The 16082-nt window shown below is 45.3% G+C and overlaps 1 protein-coding gene across 1 annotated transcript in view; it reads left to right on the forward strand.

Annotated features, from left to right (window-relative positions):
• LOC142652441 (solute carrier family 2, facilitated glucose transporter member 11-like) overlaps nucleotides 1–16082 on the forward strand; it is a 117627-nt gene that overhangs the window by 37290 nt on the left and 64255 nt on the right. Inside the window, exon 4 of the mRNA XM_075828104.1 lies at nucleotides 5965–6089. Within this exon, the coding sequence (XP_075684219.1) occupies nucleotides 5965–6089 (125 nt within the window). The remainder of the gene's footprint in view (nucleotides 1–5964; nucleotides 6090–16082) is intronic.

Consider the following 16082-nt stretch of genomic DNA (forward strand, 5'->3'; position numbering starts at 1 on the left):
CTTCCTCTCTGCTTCTCGGCAGAGCACAGAGCACAGAGTAGAGGCAGAGCTGGAAGGCTGCAGCACGGGAGTGGACCTGTCCCCTGACCTGAGTCATCTGACCTCATGTCACTGACGCGAGGTCAGGTGACTGGACTGGTCCACTCCCTGGCCGTCACAGACCCCAGTCAGAACGCCTTAATGTCCTGGCTCTTCCTAAGCTGTTGCAGGTGTCCCACATACGGGGCGCCTATCAGCAGCGATCAGCTGCTCTTCGGCGCCCCCTCCTTCCCTACCACCGGGTTGCGCCCGGGGCACATGCCCCGCCTGCCCCCCCTAGCTATGCCCCTGCCTCGAGGATCTGTATGTCACTGGGCCGTACACCACCACCCAGACAGTACTGCATCCTGCAGAGAGAGGAAGGTCAGTAACAAAGTCCATAGCTATATGCTGCCAGAGAGCATCGGGCACAGGCAATTGCTGGAGCAGACCAGCGGGTCTGGAGTGAGCGACCTTGTTAGTTGCACACACAGAGCAGGAGGAAACAAAGTCCATAACATCTTTGGGCAGCGTGGGTCTCCAGAAATGACGGGCAATCAAATCCCGGGTCTTACGGGTCCCCGCGTGACCTGCCAGTCTAGAGGCGTGTCCCCAGCGGAGGACTCTCCTTCGGTCAGCCATGCGCACAAAAGTCCTCTCTGGAGGGATGTCCCCAACTTGAGGTGGATTGACTGAGACAATACAGGACGGGTCGATAATGTTCTGGGGCATCTCCATGGTGTCTTCTGTCTTAAAAGACCTGGACATTCTTGTCAGCCGGGCGATAATGGAGCTCAAACTTGATCCAGGCAAAGAACAGTGACCACCTGGCCTGACGAGGATTCAGCCGTTGGGCTGTCTGGAGGTAGGTAACGTTCTTGTGGTCCATAAAAATCAGGATGGGGTGAGCTGCGCCCTCTAGTAGATGTCTCCACTCCTCCAGGGCCAATTTGATGACCAGTAACTCCTGATCCCCAATCGAGTAGTTGCGCTCTGCGGAAGAGAAAAGCTTAGAGAAATATCCACATACCCTAGACTTGCTCTTGGAACCTCTTTGGAACAGGAGTGCACCAGCACTGGCAGAAGAGGCGTCCACCTCCAACGAGAACTGTAGGGAAACGTCTGGATGATGGAGGATAAAGGCTGACGTGAAGGCACTCTTCAGGGTATTGAATGCAGACTCTGCCTCAGGAGTCCACACCTTGGCGTTCATGTCCTTCTTGGTGAGGTTAGAGATAGGAGATGTCAGTGAAGAGAAGTTTGGGGTGAACTGTCTGTAAAAATTGGCGAATCCCAGAAAGCACTATATGGCCCTCAAGCCTTGAGGACGTGGCCATTCCAGGACGGACTTTACCTTTTCAGGATGCATCTTGAGACCTCTATTTGAGATGATGTAGCCCAGGAAGGGTAGAGCATCTCTCTCAAACACGCACTTGTCCAATTTGGCGTACCGATGATTCTCCCTTAACCACAGCAAGACTTGACAGACATGTTTCTGATGAGTCATAGGATCTGGAGAAAAAATCAAGATGTCATCAAGATAGACTAGCACACAAACATAGAGGAGGTCACGGGAAATGTCATTAATAAACTCCTGGGAGACCGCGGGGGCATTACACAAGCCGAAGTGCATTACTAGATATTCATAGTGTCCATCCCGGGTGTTAAATGCAGTCTTACATTCGTCACCCTGGCGAATCCGGATTAGGTTGTAAGCCCCTCGCAGGTCTAACTTGGAAAAAATCTTGGCACCACGTATATGGTCAAATAATTCTGAGATCAATGGCAATGGGTACTTATTTTTCACCGTGATCTGGTTGAGACCCCGGTAGTCTATACAGGGACGAAGAGAGCCATCTTTCTTTTTGACGAACAAGAACACGGCTCCTGCCGTGGAGGAAGACTTACGTATAAAGCCCCGCTCCAAGTTCTTTCTAACATAGGCGGACATAGACAGAGTCTCTGGCAGAGAGAGAGGATATACCCTACCATGGGGAAGGGATGCACCAGGAACCAGCTCGATAGGACAGTCATACGCCCGATGCGGGGGCAGTGTCTCCGCCTCTTTCTTGCTGAAGACGTCCGTAAATTAAGCAAAATGACTATGCAATCCTGCCAGTGACTGAGGCAGAGGAGACTGAGCCAAACGAATCTGTCCCAGGCAACGATTGTGACACTCGGGGCCCCACTGGAGAACCTCTCCAGAGTTCCAGTCCAGGATTGGGGCATGCATTCGGAGCCGAGGCAGGCCCAGCAACACAGGATCAACGGCTCTGGGTAGGTCATAGAACAACAGCAGTACGGAGTGGAGGGCCCCTACTTGGAGCCTCAGTGGTTTGGTCACAGCAATAACTGGATCTGGCAGGGGAAGAACATCCACTGAAGCAATTGTCAACGGGCTCTCCATAGGGGTTGTGGGTAATTGCAGAAGGTTCGTCAGATCTCTACGGATGAAATTAGCAGCGGATCCAGAGACCTGATGCGTTCTCTTGCCTGACACTATGGTCATGGGTAAGGACAATTTGGACGGAAGTCCTTTTTTACCCAGGGTTGTCACTCCTAGCAACCCTAGGCTTTGAGGCTTTTGGGGGCACAGGCGCACAAGATGGCCACCGAGGCCACAATATAGACAAAGTCCCGAAGTGCGTCTTCGTTGTCTCTCCTGGGTGGATAGCTTACCCCGGTCCATCATCACAGACTCCTTAGGAGGATCGACATCTGAGGACAGCTGGGGTTGCTGCAAAGTAGGTACCAGACTAGGAAGGTCTCCCTCCCAACGAACCTCTTGGGGGCGTTGTCTGATCCGCATATCAATCCGGGCGGACAGAAGGATGAGGTCATGCAGGGTAGATGGCAGGTCTCGAGTGGCAAGTTCATCCTTAATTTTAGGAGACAGTGCATGCCAGAATGCAGCTACCAGGCTCTCATAGTTCCATAACAGTTCTCCCGCCAGGGTACAGAAGTGGATGGTGTACTCGCTCACAGAGGTGTCTCCTTGGCGTAGTTTAATCAAGGCAGCCGCTGCAGATGAGACCCGTCCAGGCTCCTCAAACACCATTCGAAAAGTCTGAAGAAAGGCTTGGAAGCCACGGGTCTCTGGTCCGTGTCTGTCCCAGATAGGTTTCGCCCATGCAAGAGCCTTGCCAGTGAGGAGAGAGATGATGAAAGCGACCCTTGCCCCGTCAGATGAAAATGTCCTAGAATACAGGCTGAAATGGATCTGGCACTGGTTCAAAAATCCACGACAGGTATCTGCATCTCCATCATAGCGGTCCGGAAGAGGCAAAGAAAAACGAGAGTCGACACTTCCAGGAGGTGTAGTCTGAGGATCAACACTGCCAGGAGGTGTAGTAGGAGGAACGGCAGCTCGTGCCTCCTGCTGACGTACGAGAATGTTCAAAGCCTGGAGGAGTTGGTCCTGTCGAGACTGGAGATCCATAAAATCCGCTTGCATCTCCTGTGACGTCGTCATGCTCTTGGATCGACCAGCGGGGTCCATGGCCTGAGCTTACTGTCACGGAGGGTCTGTGGACCCACTGGGCCGTACCGCCTTGGCGGTAAGGCAGCTGGCCAACAGGACGCAGGTCAAAGTCTCTAGTTCGTATAGGTACCTGTGGCAGCTCTGACAGTAGCAAGGCAGGCTTAGCAGGAATTTGGCAGCTGGTGGACGTCCGTTGTGGAGAAACAGAACAGGCGTGGTATACAACACAGCACGGCTACAGCTAAGCACGGCACAAGATCAGGATACAGGTTACAGGAACAGAAAACACTGGGAGCAGGAAACACTAGGGGGGCATTTGCAAGACAGACTAGGAATACACAACAAAGCTCAGGCATAGAACTAGGGGGCTGGACCCCTCTTATAGTCCAGAGTACTCAAGGGTCAAGGTTCATGAACGAGTTCCGGTGCGCGCACTGCCCCTTTAAGAGCGGGCACGAGCGTGCGCCCGCATCCTACGGGATCCGGCTGTGGTGAGTAGACGCGATCACTGGCCTCTCCTGAGGAGGCTGGGGCCAGCGCTTGCCGTCTCGTGGCAGTGGCTGTCACGGGGAGAACGGAGCTGACAGCCCGCAGCCACGGACATTACACTGCGAGAGCGCCTCCTTGCGTCGTGGCCACATACTGAAGTGCCACGGTTGGAGGAACGGTCACGTGAATGCCTGGGAGAAGTTTCGAATGAACTGCCGGATGAAGAAGTTCTCCTACGCCAGGTGCGTCGACGTCTAGAGCGACGCGAGCCATGACGCCTGGAAGAACGCCTGCGGCTGAAGTGGGACCTATGACCAACAGAACCCTCTCGTGATTGTGATCAGCGGGATTCTGAGTGATCAGTGGGTAATACATATGCTGGGCCCAGGTCCTTGTGTTTTAAGACAGAACCAGCTATAGCAGCGGATGCTACGGGAGGGGGGACGGATGGCTGACCTCTCTTAGTGTCAAATATATTGTCTCCACTGTCGCCAGGGAGAGTGGGGGTTCTACATCTAAGGGAGGTGGCAACATTTCATGCCACATACCTGCTGCTGTTGCTTGCGTCGCGCTGTGCAGAAGTGATGCGGTCGTCCCAGCTGCTGCAGGTACCGGCCTATATGCTGGGGGAAGGGGGGCACCCCTCGGTAGTTCCGCCAGGCTGGCTGCATGGGAAGCCACTTCCCTGCCACCTGCGCTTGCGGACCGTGTGGCTGCGGGGCGTGGCCTAGCAGGCCCCAAACCGGAGGGGGCATTAAGCCCAGGTGAGGGTGGAATGAATTCCATAAACCCTTCCTCCACCGATTAGCAAGCTTGCTCGGCCGGATCTGATGGGGGAGGGGTGGACGCCCTGCTGTAGGGAGACATGTGTGAGGCAGCCCGCAGACTCACATGTTGGGAAGGAGAGAGGCGTGCTAGCGGTCTTGATGGTCTCCCTGACCTCCGGACCGAAAGTACAGTCGGCGCCGCAGGAGCTGAGGAGCGGGTCTCGTCCAAGAAAGCCTGCAACCAACCAGGTCCCTCCTACAATAGACTCGTCCTAATGGAGTCCTCCATCTCTTTCCGGTGAGTAGAGTTAGGGTATGCTCACACGCAGTCGTTTCAGGCATAATTCAGGCGTTTTACACCTCGAATTACGCCTGAACAAAAAGGCTCTATTATGCCTACAAACATCTGCCCATTGCTTTCAATGGGATTTACGATGTTCTGTTCCCAAGAGCCTTTATTTTACGCGTCGCTGTCAAAATATGGCGCGTACAATGACGGCTCGTCAAAAGAAGTGCAGGACACTTCGTGGGATGTTTTTGGAGGCGTTTTTCATTGACTCCATTGAAAAACAGCTCCAAAAACGGCTGTAAAAAACGCGAGTTGTTAAAAAAAACTTCTGAAAATCAGGAGCTGTTTTCTCCTGAAAACAGCTCTGTATTTTCAGATGTTTTTGCTCACTGCGTGTGAACATACCCTTACAACTGCACGAGTTATGGCCGCAAAAGAGGCCGGAGAGCAGGATCTCAGGGTCTTTGTTCAATGGAGGGATGGGGACAACCGCAGACCACCCCTCCCTACTCGAGTGCACCAATTGCAGCACAGCCAATGCAACCTTGCCATTGGCTGTATCCGAAGCTGCATACCTAATTCCTAGCCTTCTGCCTCAGCTATTTTAACCCCTTCCTAACGCTACAGTATCAGGCCCGTCGGTTATACACCTGCGGGCCTCAAAGTCCTACTACAGTTCCAAAGAAAAGGATGTTTCTATGGGCAAGACAGCTTGTACATAAGCAGGGCTACCCTGGGATGTCAATGAGAAGTTAACAGCACAGAGCTACAAAGCAGTATCACCTTATGTGGAAAGATACATACAGGGAAATTAATATGAATGACTTACATTTCTATCCCTGTCTCATTTGAAGCCAATAACTTTTAGATCAATTCTGATTTCCTCCATATACTAAATTGTCTGCTCATCTGTATTGCAGGAAACAGGCTCTACTGGTGAATAACGTTGTAGCAATTCTTGCTGCTCTTTTCATGGGAATTGCACAACCAGCTGGATTATTTGAATTTTTGATAGTTGGCAGATTCCTAATAGGAGTAAATGCAGGTAATGTATATGCAAATACTTTTTTTTTTAATACATAGTTACATTCAACCTATTGTATTGTTAGTAAAGGTCCACAATGTGAATTCAAAAGACAGACCTAAAACAAAGGTCAATGGTTTTATATCTTAATGATATTACGCATCACCTGAAATTATACATGTAGTGGAAGGAATTTTTATAATAGCTATAAAAGTTCCTTATGTAACAAAACAGACATATACTAAGATATACCCTTTAACCTGAACAGCACATACTGGTAAATATAAGAGTAAAGTCTGTATGTAATAACATTTCCTATTGAAGCTGCCTCCAATCTATTAACCCCTTAGTGACTTTTTACGTTCCTCACTAATGGGCTTTAGGCTAAGGCGACGCCTTTTCACGTGATCGCTTTAGCCTAAAGTAGCGCCGAAACGGAAGATCAGAGCTCCGTTCTCTCAGCTACCGGAGGTAGCTGAGAGTTCGGAGCAACGACCAGAGACCATAACGAGTGGTCTCTGGTCACGTGATCGCCGTGAATCGTTATTTCACTGCGTTCACGCTAAAGCGGCAGATCATCGCCATTTCTCTCTCCTCTCATGGAATAACTCCTTAGAGAGGAGAGAGAACGGGTAATTAGTGTTCCCCCACCCCTCCCACGTCCGATCCTCCCACGTCCGACCCTCCCCCTCCCCCGATCCCCCCCCAAAATGGTGCACGCATGCGCAGTGCATAGCTTCGTTCTCTCAGCTACCGGAGGTAGCTGAGTGTTCGGAGCAGTGATCAGAAACCATCACGAGTGGTCTCTGGTCATGTTATTTCACTGCGTTCACGGTAAAGCATCAGATCGTTGCCATTTCTCTCTCCTCTCATGGAATAACTCCTTAGAGAGGAGAGAGAACGGGTAATTAGTGTGGCCCCCCTCCCATGTCCGATCCCCCCCCCCGTCCGATTCCCCTTCATGTCCGACCTCCCCCCCTGGTCCGACCCCCCCCTCGTCCGATTCCCCCCCAAAATGGCGCTCGCATGCGCAGTGCAAAGCTTACCTATGTTGGTAGCTGGCACAGCAACAGTTAGGGACCGTTGTGACTGGTCCCTGATCAGGTGATCTCTGTGATAAAACCTATCACAGAGATCACTGACAGTTATTTTCATAACATAGCCAGGACATGGGCTGTGTTTCTCTCTCCTCCCTTTGTAGTTGTTCTGAGTGGAGAGAGAGATCAGTCTGCGTCCTGTTCTGTGAAGAAAGAAAAAGTGAAAAAAAATCATCGTTCTAATATATACATATATATATATATATATAATATATAAAATCTATATTAGTCAGCGCTAGTTTAGCGTTAGTGCTAGTTTAGCGTTATTTCTAGTTTAGCGTTAGTGCTAGTTTAGCGTTACTTTAGGTTTAGTGCTAGTTTAGCGTTACTTTAGGGTTAGGGCTAGGTTAGCATTCGTGTTTAGGGCCGTTAGAATTTATTTTACGTCTGTTATATAAAAAAAAAAATATATAAAAAAAATAATAATAATTTGTGTCGTTTTTAGGTTTTTAGGTTTACTTTAGGGTTAGGACTTATAGGGCATATATATATATATATATATATATATATATATATATACACATATCTATAAATATGTCTCAGCGTATGTACAGTGCGGAGCAAACCTACCTTGCTATGTTCCGACACTTCTGAAAGCGAAACAGACACCGCTTCAGAATTTGTTCCCGACAGTGACAGTGACGATTCTAGTTCTACCGCTGAACCCCATAGTCCTATGGTGGTAGATATGTCAGTCGCTGTAGAGGTGTCAAGTGCAGGGCCGAGTGTTGCAGTCCCTCCCATGATGTGGGATCCTGCACTATCATTTTCCCCCCAAGTACCTCAATTTGAAGCGACCCCAGGAATTAGTGTTGACGTCCAAAATTTTACCCCCTATAATTTTTTTAATTTATTTATATGTGATACGGTCCTAGACTTGATAGTCCAGCAGACTAATCTGTATGCTAGGCAGTTTATTCTACAAAAGCCTGCGTCTATGTACTCCAGAATGTGGAGCCCCACAAGTGTCCCAGAAATAAAAAAAAATTTAGGCATTACCCTCAATATGGGTTTGGTTAAAAAATCCTCTGTCCGGTCCTACTGGACTTCTAGTGCTGTCCACGCTACCCCTGTATTTGCAGCAGTGATGTCCAGAAACCGCTATGAGGCCCTAATGCGATTCATGCATTTTACTGATAATTCCCAAGTCCCCCCAAGAAGTGACCCAGCCTATGATCGGCTTAATAAATTAAGGCCATTAATCACCCTTCTAAGTGATTTATTTCTAAAGTTGTATACCCCTGATAAAAATTTGTCTGTAGATGAATCGCTCATGAGCTTCAAAGGGCGTCTTTCCTTTCGTCAATTCATCCCTTCCAAACGAGCCAGATATGGGGTGAAATTGTACAAAGTGTGCGAGAGCACAACGGGTTACACCTGCGGTTTCAAAATATATGAAGGTAGGGACTGCCAAATTCATACCCCAGGCTGCCCAGAAACTATTGGCACCTCTGGCAAAATTGTGTGGAACCTAATGGAGCCATTTCTGCACAAGGGGTACCACGTCTATACAGACAATTTTTATACAAGCGTTGCCCTTTATAAAGCCCTCCATGCTGCAAATACAGGGGCCTGTGGGACAGTACGGAAGAACAGAGTGGGACTCCCACAACAGTTGGTGTCCAGGCGTTTGGGAAAAGGAACATCCATGGCCCTTGCAAGTCAGGAATTGCTTGCAGTGAAGTGGGCCGACAAGAAGGATGTCTACATGCTGTCCACCGTACACACGGACACCACTGTGGCAATTACGGAGAGGGGGGCTACCACTGCAAAGCAGAAACCTGTCTGTGTAACAGACTATAACAAATTCATGGGGGGTGTAGACCTTTCCGACCAGGTGCTTCAGCCTTACCTGGTGAAGCGCAAAAATAAGGCCTGGTACAAAAAGGTAGCAATCTACCTCATCCAGGTTGCTACCAGGTTGATAACAGTTTTGTTATTTTCAAAAAAGCCCAAGGAACGCTCACTTTCCTTCAATTTCAGGAGAAGGTCATTGAGCATCTCCTTTTTGAGTCCACTATACCGGCACAATCCTGCGAATCTGAGGATGTGCGCAGGCTTTCAGAGCGCCACTTTTTACACCCTATTCCTTCCACTGAGACCCAAAAATATCCCCAAAGAAGGTGTCGGGTATGTAGCAAGCATGGTAGGAGGAGGGATACCCGCTTTTATTGCCCCATGTGTCCATCAAAACCAGCCCTTTGTAACTACCCCTGTTTCGAAACCTTTCACACGGTTGCAAATTACTAGAATTTAACACCAAAAAAAAAAAAAATGGGTTGGGGGTCTTTTTAGGGAGTCAATTTCTTTATATTTTCTTTTTAGTTCGTGGGCTTTCCAAGTAGGGATTATTTCTTGTGGGAGAGGTTGTAGAGCACATTTTTTTCAGACCGTGAAACTAATTTTACCCCTTATGATTTTTTTTATTTATTTGTGGGTGATCAAGTGCTGGAATTAATTGTCCAGTACAAAATCCCACATCCACAATTTTTTTATTTTGACTGTTCTTATGACTATGTCCTGCCACATACAGCTGTTACATTCCTAATTCTGTACCGTGATACGGGCATGATCTTTTTTATTTTTTTTATTTGGAGGATCTCTAATAATCGAGCTGTTCCTTATCAATACACCATGGGCTTTGTTACGGTTCTTCTGGAAATACTGACATCATTTTGGGGATTAGTGATCCTTTACTGTTCCTATAGATGGTTTTGGACACTGTCCTTTTATATATTCTGTAGGTGATTGGTTGTTTTGTGCACATAGCGGTTCCTACCTTACCAGGCAGGGGCCTGTTATGGTGTACCGCGTCACTTGGCACATTCGTCCCTCATAAGGATTGATGGAGCTAAAGAGACGTTGTACAACCAGTCACTGAAAAAAAAAACCTTGTCATGGCAGCCCTGCAGGTGTTCTTCTATCTAGTGAACAGACTCGAGTTTGCAACATAGTTGGATGCATTTTCCTCCATTTGTTTGAAGATATTGCCCGTTACTCCAGTACAGTTTATTTTTTCCTCTCTGACTGATTTTATATTAGGACAGAATTCTGTCCACAATGACATCATAATGGCACCAAATGCTTCTTCAGCAAGACATAGTTATAAGTACAGGCAAATACGTCTATAGCGACATGTATCCGTTATGAATACACGGCTTCACTTCTCTTCTGTATGCGGCACAAATTTATTAATGTGGCATATTTCTAACAAAATAACCTTCTACCACGTCTCCTCTATTTCATGTGGAAACGTAATAAGAGTTAGAAGAAAACATTATATACCCATAGTGTCTGAAATAATACCCATTATTTCCTCCTTTAAAAAATGTTGGTACACATGCCCACTACACCACTAGATGAATACCTTTTAGGGGTTTAGTTTTTAAAATGGGGTCATTTCTGCGTGTTTTTTTTTTTGTTCAGGCAGCTCAATGCCTCTAAATGCATGATATGGGGCCTAGAATTTATTCAATTGTGCCCTGAAAGCCAAAGGGTGCTCCCTCTCTTTTTGGCCCAGCCACACGTCTAATAAGCAGATTGGGGCAACAATGGGAGTATTTTTGAAAACAGGAGAAACCGGGTGACAGATTTTGGGGTGTGTTTCTTCATTCTCATGGTCGCTTTACAAAGAAATCGGTCTTCAAACTGACACTTTTATGAAAAAAGTGAAATTAATTTTTTTTTCACCTGCTATTTATTACATTTAGCAAAAAACTGTAGGGTCAAAATACTTACTACACCCCTAGATAAATACCTTAAGGGGTCTAGTTTTCTAAATGGGGTCGTTTATGGGGAGTTTCTATCGTTCTGGTAGTTCAAAACCTCTCCAAATGTACAGTGGGGTCTAAAACATTTTCAAGCAAAATAGGAGTCCTGAAAGCCTCCGGGTGCTCCCTCCCTTTCGGGCCCTGCCGTGTGTCCAGGCAACGCATTAGGGTCACAATGGGGGCATTTTTTAAAACAGGAGAAACCGGGTGACAGATTTTGGGGTGTGTTTCTTCATTCTCATGGTCGCTTTACAAAGAAATCGGTCTTCAAACTGACACTTTTATGGAAAAAGTTAAATTAATTTTTTTTTCACCTGCTATTTATTACATTTAGCAAAAAACTGTAGGGTCAAAATACTTACTACACCCCTAGATAAATACCTTAAGGGGTCTAGTTTTCTAAATGGGGTCGTTTATGGGGAGTTTCTATCGTTCTGGTAGTTCAAAACCTCTCCAAATGTACAGTGGGGTCTAAAACATTTTCAAGCAAAATAGGAGTCCTGAAAGCCTCCGGGTGCTCCCTCCCTTTCGGGCCCTGCCGTGTGTCCAGGCAACGCATTAGGGTCACAATGGGGGCATTTTTTAAAACAGGAGAAACAGGGTGATAGATTTTGGGGTGTGTTTCTTCATTCTCATGGTCGCTTTACAAAGAAATCGGTCTTCAAAGTGATACTTTTATGAAAAAAGTTAAATTATATTTTTTTATGCCTGCTTTGCATGAATTCTTACAAAAAAACTGTGGGGTCAAAATACTTACAACACCCCTTAATAAATACCTTAAGGGGTCTAGTTTTCAAAATGGGGTCACTTGTGGGGGTTTCCACCATTCTGACACCTATGGGCCTCTGAAAACCTGGCTTGGTGCAGGAAAACAAAATGTACTTCAAAATTTATAAAATTATTACTTAACTTGTAAGTCTTCTAAATTGCTCAAAAATTATTATTTTTTTTTCAAAAGTGCTGCCAAAATAGAGTAAAGAGATGGAAATATATATTTAATAAAAAAAATTGTACAGTATGTGTGTACATATGTGACCTATTGCAGTTAAAAATAGGGAAAAATGATAATTTTTACAAAATTTCTTCAATTTTTCAAGTAATTTCCGCAAATCGTATCAGTCTACTTTTACCACTAAAATAAAGTACAACATGTGACGAAAAAACAATGTCAGAATTAATTGGATATTCAAAACTTTCACAGAGTTATTCTCTGATAAAGTCACACATACCAGATTTTACAAATTTGGCTTGGTCATTAAGGTCCAAACAAGCTTGGTCACTAAGGGGTTAAAAAGGTTGTAAAGAATTAGAAAGACATGGCTACTTTTTTCCAAAAATAGCACCACATCTGTCAATGGTTTGTGCCTGGTATTGCAGCTCAGCTCCATTGAAGTGAATGGGAATGAGTTGCAATATCACACCCAACCTGTTGACAGATGTGGCACTAGAGAAAGAAGTGTACCACCATAGATAACAGATGTTGTTGTGTTGCCCTGACCTTAATACAAGTTTGCATCACACAAGATAAGAATTTCTATAAAGAAAGGTCAACCTTCAAGCTAGAGCCATTCATAGACTATTGTTACTCAATAATAAGCAATGTTGTTACGCAGCAGCATACAATAAATTGTGTTAAACATTTTGCTAATGCCCCATGCACACGACCGTAAAAATCGTATGGAATTGCGGACCATAATTACAGTCCGAAATTACGGACCATTCACGTCTGTTGTCCACGGACACCTTCCCGTTGATTTCCGGGAAGGTGTCCAGGCTGTAGAAGTGTACCGCAAAAGATAGGACATGTCCTGTCTTTTGCTTTTCACGGGCGCACGACCCGCAAATGCAGGTGGCTGTCGGCGTCCGTGACCGCGGGCCGTGATTACAGGCACGGCCATGTGCATGAGGCCTAAAAGAAACCAACAGGGATATGCAGCAAGCTGTTTTACCACCCCAACCAATGTGCCTGTATTGTGAGATGAACAGTTTATCTTGACATTGTAAATACCTTCCTATTTGAAGAACTCTTATTTGTGAAGATCGTGTAGCTTGTAAAACACAGAGCGTTCTAACAATAACACTTTAAGGCTATGTTCACACTGAGTTTTTTGCAGGCGGAATTTCTGCCTCAAAGTTTGAGGCAGATTTTCCTCTCCCTGCACGCCGATTTTCGCTGCGTTTTTTCGCCCACGGCTATTGAGCACCGCGGGCATAAAAGCTGCGAAATACACTTTCTCTGCCTTCTATTGATGTCAATGGGAGGTCAGAGACGTAAACGCCCGAAGATAGGGCATGTCCCTTCTTTCTACCGCGAGACGGTTTTACTGCTCGCGGGAAAAATACGCCTCCGCCTCCCATTGAAATCAATGGGAGGCATTTTCGGGCCATTTTTGACGAGTTTTGCGGCACGGTTTCCGCGTCAAAAAACTCAGTGTGAACATAAAGCTCTTAGGCCGTCAATTATAATGCATGGTTTATAGTACTGGTGGCCTCCTATGAAGCAGAGGAATGAACTCCCTCGGCACTAGAAATCTGGGTGCAACTGCAACGTCTGTACCCCCTATAGTTATGTACTGGACCCTAATATGTGTGTCCAAGATAGATAAATTAGATTGTGAGCCTCACTGGGGACAGTGGCACATTTGAGTGGATACCCCTGCATAAATGATAAGTAATATATAGCTATGGAGCACTCAAATATTTCTAACTTTAGCTTCAATAACTACTACTACAAAAAAAGTATTTTATTCAATCTGACCTCAGACCTTCGTGGTTTAAAGTTAAGAAAGAATAGACTGGTTAATTTATGAAAGGTGAGGGAATGTAAGATGGGCAAAATACTCCACTGAATAAACCACAAAACAAGCGGTTTTCCTTATTAAAGCTTTCTCATCCTCACAGCCCGGCGTTCCTTATTATCCATTAATAAATAGGCAGTATATCAAGCCTGTCACCTGTCTGAGTGTATTAGTATTTCTCCACAGTTTTCGATCTTTACAAATAAACGCTCAAGTAATTGCTGCAGTGTCCCAGGATTTTGCAAAGAAAGTATCTACTAAGGCATTTTAGTCTGAAGGAAATTAAACTTTAATTACTATTTCTTTCAGTTTGAGTAGGAATTCTATTAACGTGACTTTTTGTCTAGATGTAACAACTTCATACCATTATACTGAACTTTTTTAAACATGCGAGATCACGCTGTGCTGTGAGTTAAGTCCCACAGAAACTTTACCGAAGTGTCGGGAGTGTGAATAGACATCGCATCCTGGCTGGAGGTGATGTCTATTCACTCTCAAGACGCTTCGGTAAAGTTAAAGGGAATGTGTTGCCAGAAAAACGTGTTGTTTTTTTTTTAATTAAACATTTAGTGTGTAGGTGATTAAACATTGTTAAAAATTTTTTTATTTTTTTCACGAGTCAGGAAATATTATAAATTAGATTCTAATTTATAATATTTCCCATTGCTGGTCACTAGATGGAGCTATTCCCAAAATTGCAGCATTGCAAAATTGGGTAAAAAGCCCTCGCTCTAGTGAGCTCTCAGCATCCCCCCCTCCTTTATCCTGGCTAGTGCCGGGATAAACGAGGGGTTTGAACGGTCTAACCTCCTACACTGTGTGTCGCCATTTTTTGAGCTAACACACAGTGTAGTAGATTTACATACAGTAGTAAACGTACACAAACACGAACATACATTGAAATCTCTTACCTGCTCCTGCCGCCGCGGCTCCCTCCGGCCCGTCCGCTCCGTCTGCTGCCGCTGGTCCAAGTGCACAAGTCCGGAAGCCGCGACCGGAAGTAGTAATCTTACTGTCCGGCCGCGACTTCTGGTCCACAGGAAAATGGCGCCGGACGGCGCCAATTTCAAATTGGACTGTGTGGGAGCGGCGCATTCGCAGTTCCCACACAGACGGCGTACACAGAAGTGGATGGGACGGGAGCCGTTCGCAGTCCCTATGGGACTGTGGCTGCCGTATTCCATGTCTGTATGTGTCGTTAATCGACACATACAGAAATGGAACAAAAAATGGCAGCCCCCATAGGGAAGAAAAAGTGTAAAAATAAGAAAAAGTAAAACACAAACACACAAATAAATATAAACGTTTTTAATAAAGCACTAACATCTTTAACATATGAAAAAAAAAATTGTGATGACACTGTTCCCTTAATGTGGGAGTTAGTGACAGCACAGCGTGATCTCGTGAGATCACGCTGTGCTGTGAGTACAGCTAACCATGAATGAAGAGAAGTGTATGACGCTGATTGGTCAGCGTCATACAGTTCTCTTTACAACGCCCAGTTGGTAAAAAGTTAAAAACCGGCCCAGTTGTCTTTTAAGAAACGAATTAGCATAAATCTAAAATTGTTCATAACTTGCTCAAAAATGATAGTTTTTCAAAATAAAAATCACTGTTATTTACATTACAGCGACGATCAGATTATGTAGGAGATAGGGCACTTACAATCTGGTGACAGAGCCTCTTTAACCCCTTAGTGACCAGCCCATTTTAGGCCTTAATGACCAAGCTATTTTATTCGTTTTTCTATAGTCGCATTCAAAGAGCTATAACGTTTTTATTTTTTCGTCTACATAGCTGTATGAGGACTTGTTTTTTGCGGGATTAGTTGTGCTTTTTAATAGCACCATTTTTGGGTACATATAATTTTTATATTAACTTTTATTAACCTTTTTGGGGGGGATTATAAAAAAAAACTGAAATTCCGCCATTGTTCTATGCGTTTTTAAATTGACGCCGTTCACTATGCGACGTAAATAACAGGTTACCTTTATTCTATGGGTCGGTACGATTACGGCGATACCACATATGTAGAGGTTTTTTTATGTTTTACGACTTTTGCACAATAAAAACACTTTTGAACTAAAATTATTTGTTTTTGCATCGTCGCTTTCCAAGAGCCGTATTTTTTTTATTTTTCCATCAATGTAGTTATTTTTTGGGCTTGTTTTCTGCGGGACAAGACATAGTTTTGAATGGTACTGTTTTGGGGTACATGGGACTTATTGATTCATTTTTATTATGACTTTTTTGGGGGGCAATGGAAAAAATTGCAATTTCGCCATAGTTTTTTGCGTTTTTTTTTTACGGTGTTCACTTTGCGGTTTAAATTACATATTAACTTTATTA

The sequence above is a fragment of the Rhinoderma darwinii genome, chromosome 1 (assembly GCF_050947455.1).
Source record: "Rhinoderma darwinii isolate aRhiDar2 chromosome 1, aRhiDar2.hap1, whole genome shotgun sequence".
Classification (NCBI taxonomy): domain Eukaryota; kingdom Metazoa; phylum Chordata; class Amphibia; order Anura; family Rhinodermatidae; genus Rhinoderma; species Rhinoderma darwinii.